At 34.9% G+C, this 1,698-nt stretch overlaps 1 protein-coding gene across 1 annotated transcript in view; it reads left to right on the top strand.

Annotated features, from left to right (window-relative positions):
* The window catches only part of LOC109332505, a 3,716-nt gene continuing 3,351 nt past the window's right edge, over positions 1,334–1,698 (top strand). Inside the window, exon 1 of the mRNA XM_019567489.1 lies at positions 1,334–1,522. Within this exon, the coding sequence (XP_019423034.1) occupies positions 1,334–1,522 (189 nt within the window). The remainder of the gene's footprint in view (positions 1,523–1,698) is intronic.

The raw sequence follows: 1,698 nt of genomic DNA, 5'->3' as shown, positions 1-1,698 counted from the left end.
CATGCTTATATGATTATATGTTTGCTTCATTATTATTATCTCATGCCTACTTGATCTTAAATATATTTATTTGTGTTCAAAAACTTAAATTTTTTGGTTATAAATCATTTTTATAGCTTAATTTTGCCTAAAAATAAGTTTTTCTGGGATAAGTAATCGATTACAGGGTTAAACAGCGTGTTTCAGTAACCGATTACCCAAAGTAAGTAATGGATTACTCAAAACTGCTGTTTGAAAATTTTAAAACTTTATTTTTGAGTAACTGATTACTCTTTGCCGTTATATATAAAATTTCTGCAATTTTTAACTTTTTCAAAACTCATCTTCCTCACTCAACTTGTGTTCTCTTCTTCTTAAAGCCTCCCAACCTCTAAAAACCTTATTTTTGATCCATTTTGGGTGATTCTTGTGTCCATTCCTATCACATTTTCCATTCTAAACACTTCTAACCAAACATTTTCGTGATTAGTGGCTTGAATCAAAAAACCCCAAATTCTCCAACCCAAATTCTCCAAAAACCCATAAACCTAAAATCTCAAATTCATGGCTTCCTCTTCTAAATCAAAGAAACAACGCTCCAATACCACTCAAAGGAGTCAAGGAACAACAACTTTGGAATGCAACCCTCTGGATTTGACAAGACTTCATACTAATGATGAGCAATGAGGAACACTTCCATGGTCGCGCCATTTTTACTCCTAAATATGGTAATGTTGATAATTTTGAGTTTGACGATTTTTTTTCCCTTATCTCTTACGTCAACAAAACCTTTTTAAATTCTGTTGTGAAACAAACGACATTTATCCCGAACTTGTGCGAGTATTTTATTGTAACATGAACTTTCGGAAAAATCGTCCTACATCCTATGTCAAAGGAAAAGACATTGTTTTAGATCTAAAAACTTTCAGTTCCTTGTTATGTAACATACCCTATCAAGGTAACATAACAGGTTTCGGCCTTGTATGTGAATGGGATAATTATGATCGAAAATTTTTATCATTCGTTATGTCGACTTTCGAAAATGGAAATAGAAATGTGTAAGCAACAACGCTTTGGAGAGACTGTCAAACACCGAGACATCCTATCTGATGGATATCTCAAACTAGAGGAACGTTTGATTCATTAATTTTTGAGCTATGTCATAATACCAAAATTTTCAAATCATTCTCAAATAAGTGACATAGAACTCCAATTGATGTATGCCATAAAGTTTAACATCAAAATCAATTGGTCTCTGATGATACTGAGACAAATGTGGACCATTAGAGGTACTCAAAGCCCTTTGCCATATGCGATATTTATAACCAAAATTCTTCAGCATTTCGGAGTTTCTATGACCGGTGAAACAAAGATGCCTCTAAATCTTCGAGAAAGCCACATTGATGTCGATGTGATCCACAAAATGGGTTTTACCAAAGACCTTCGAACCCACACTTATACTCATAGAACCGACAAGCCGACTACTGATGCTAAATCATCTGAACCTGAAGCTCCTAACCCTTCAAAACCATCTGAGTTTCATGTTCAATCGTCCTCATCTACTGCCATGCCCTCAAACCAAATGATTATGGATGAGTTGGTTTCTCTCCGAGGCTACATCACTAACCGGATGGATGCTCTCGACTCTCAGAATCAACAAATCTGATATGAACTTCATTACCTCTCCTCTAGGATGGACAACATGGATATAGATGAAGA

Source organism: Lupinus angustifolius, chromosome LG18, assembly GCF_001865875.1.
Source record: "Lupinus angustifolius cultivar Tanjil chromosome LG18, LupAngTanjil_v1.0, whole genome shotgun sequence".
Classification (NCBI taxonomy): Eukaryota; Viridiplantae; Streptophyta; class Magnoliopsida; order Fabales; family Fabaceae; genus Lupinus; species Lupinus angustifolius.
This window is presented reverse-complemented; position numbering and strand designations above follow the sequence as displayed.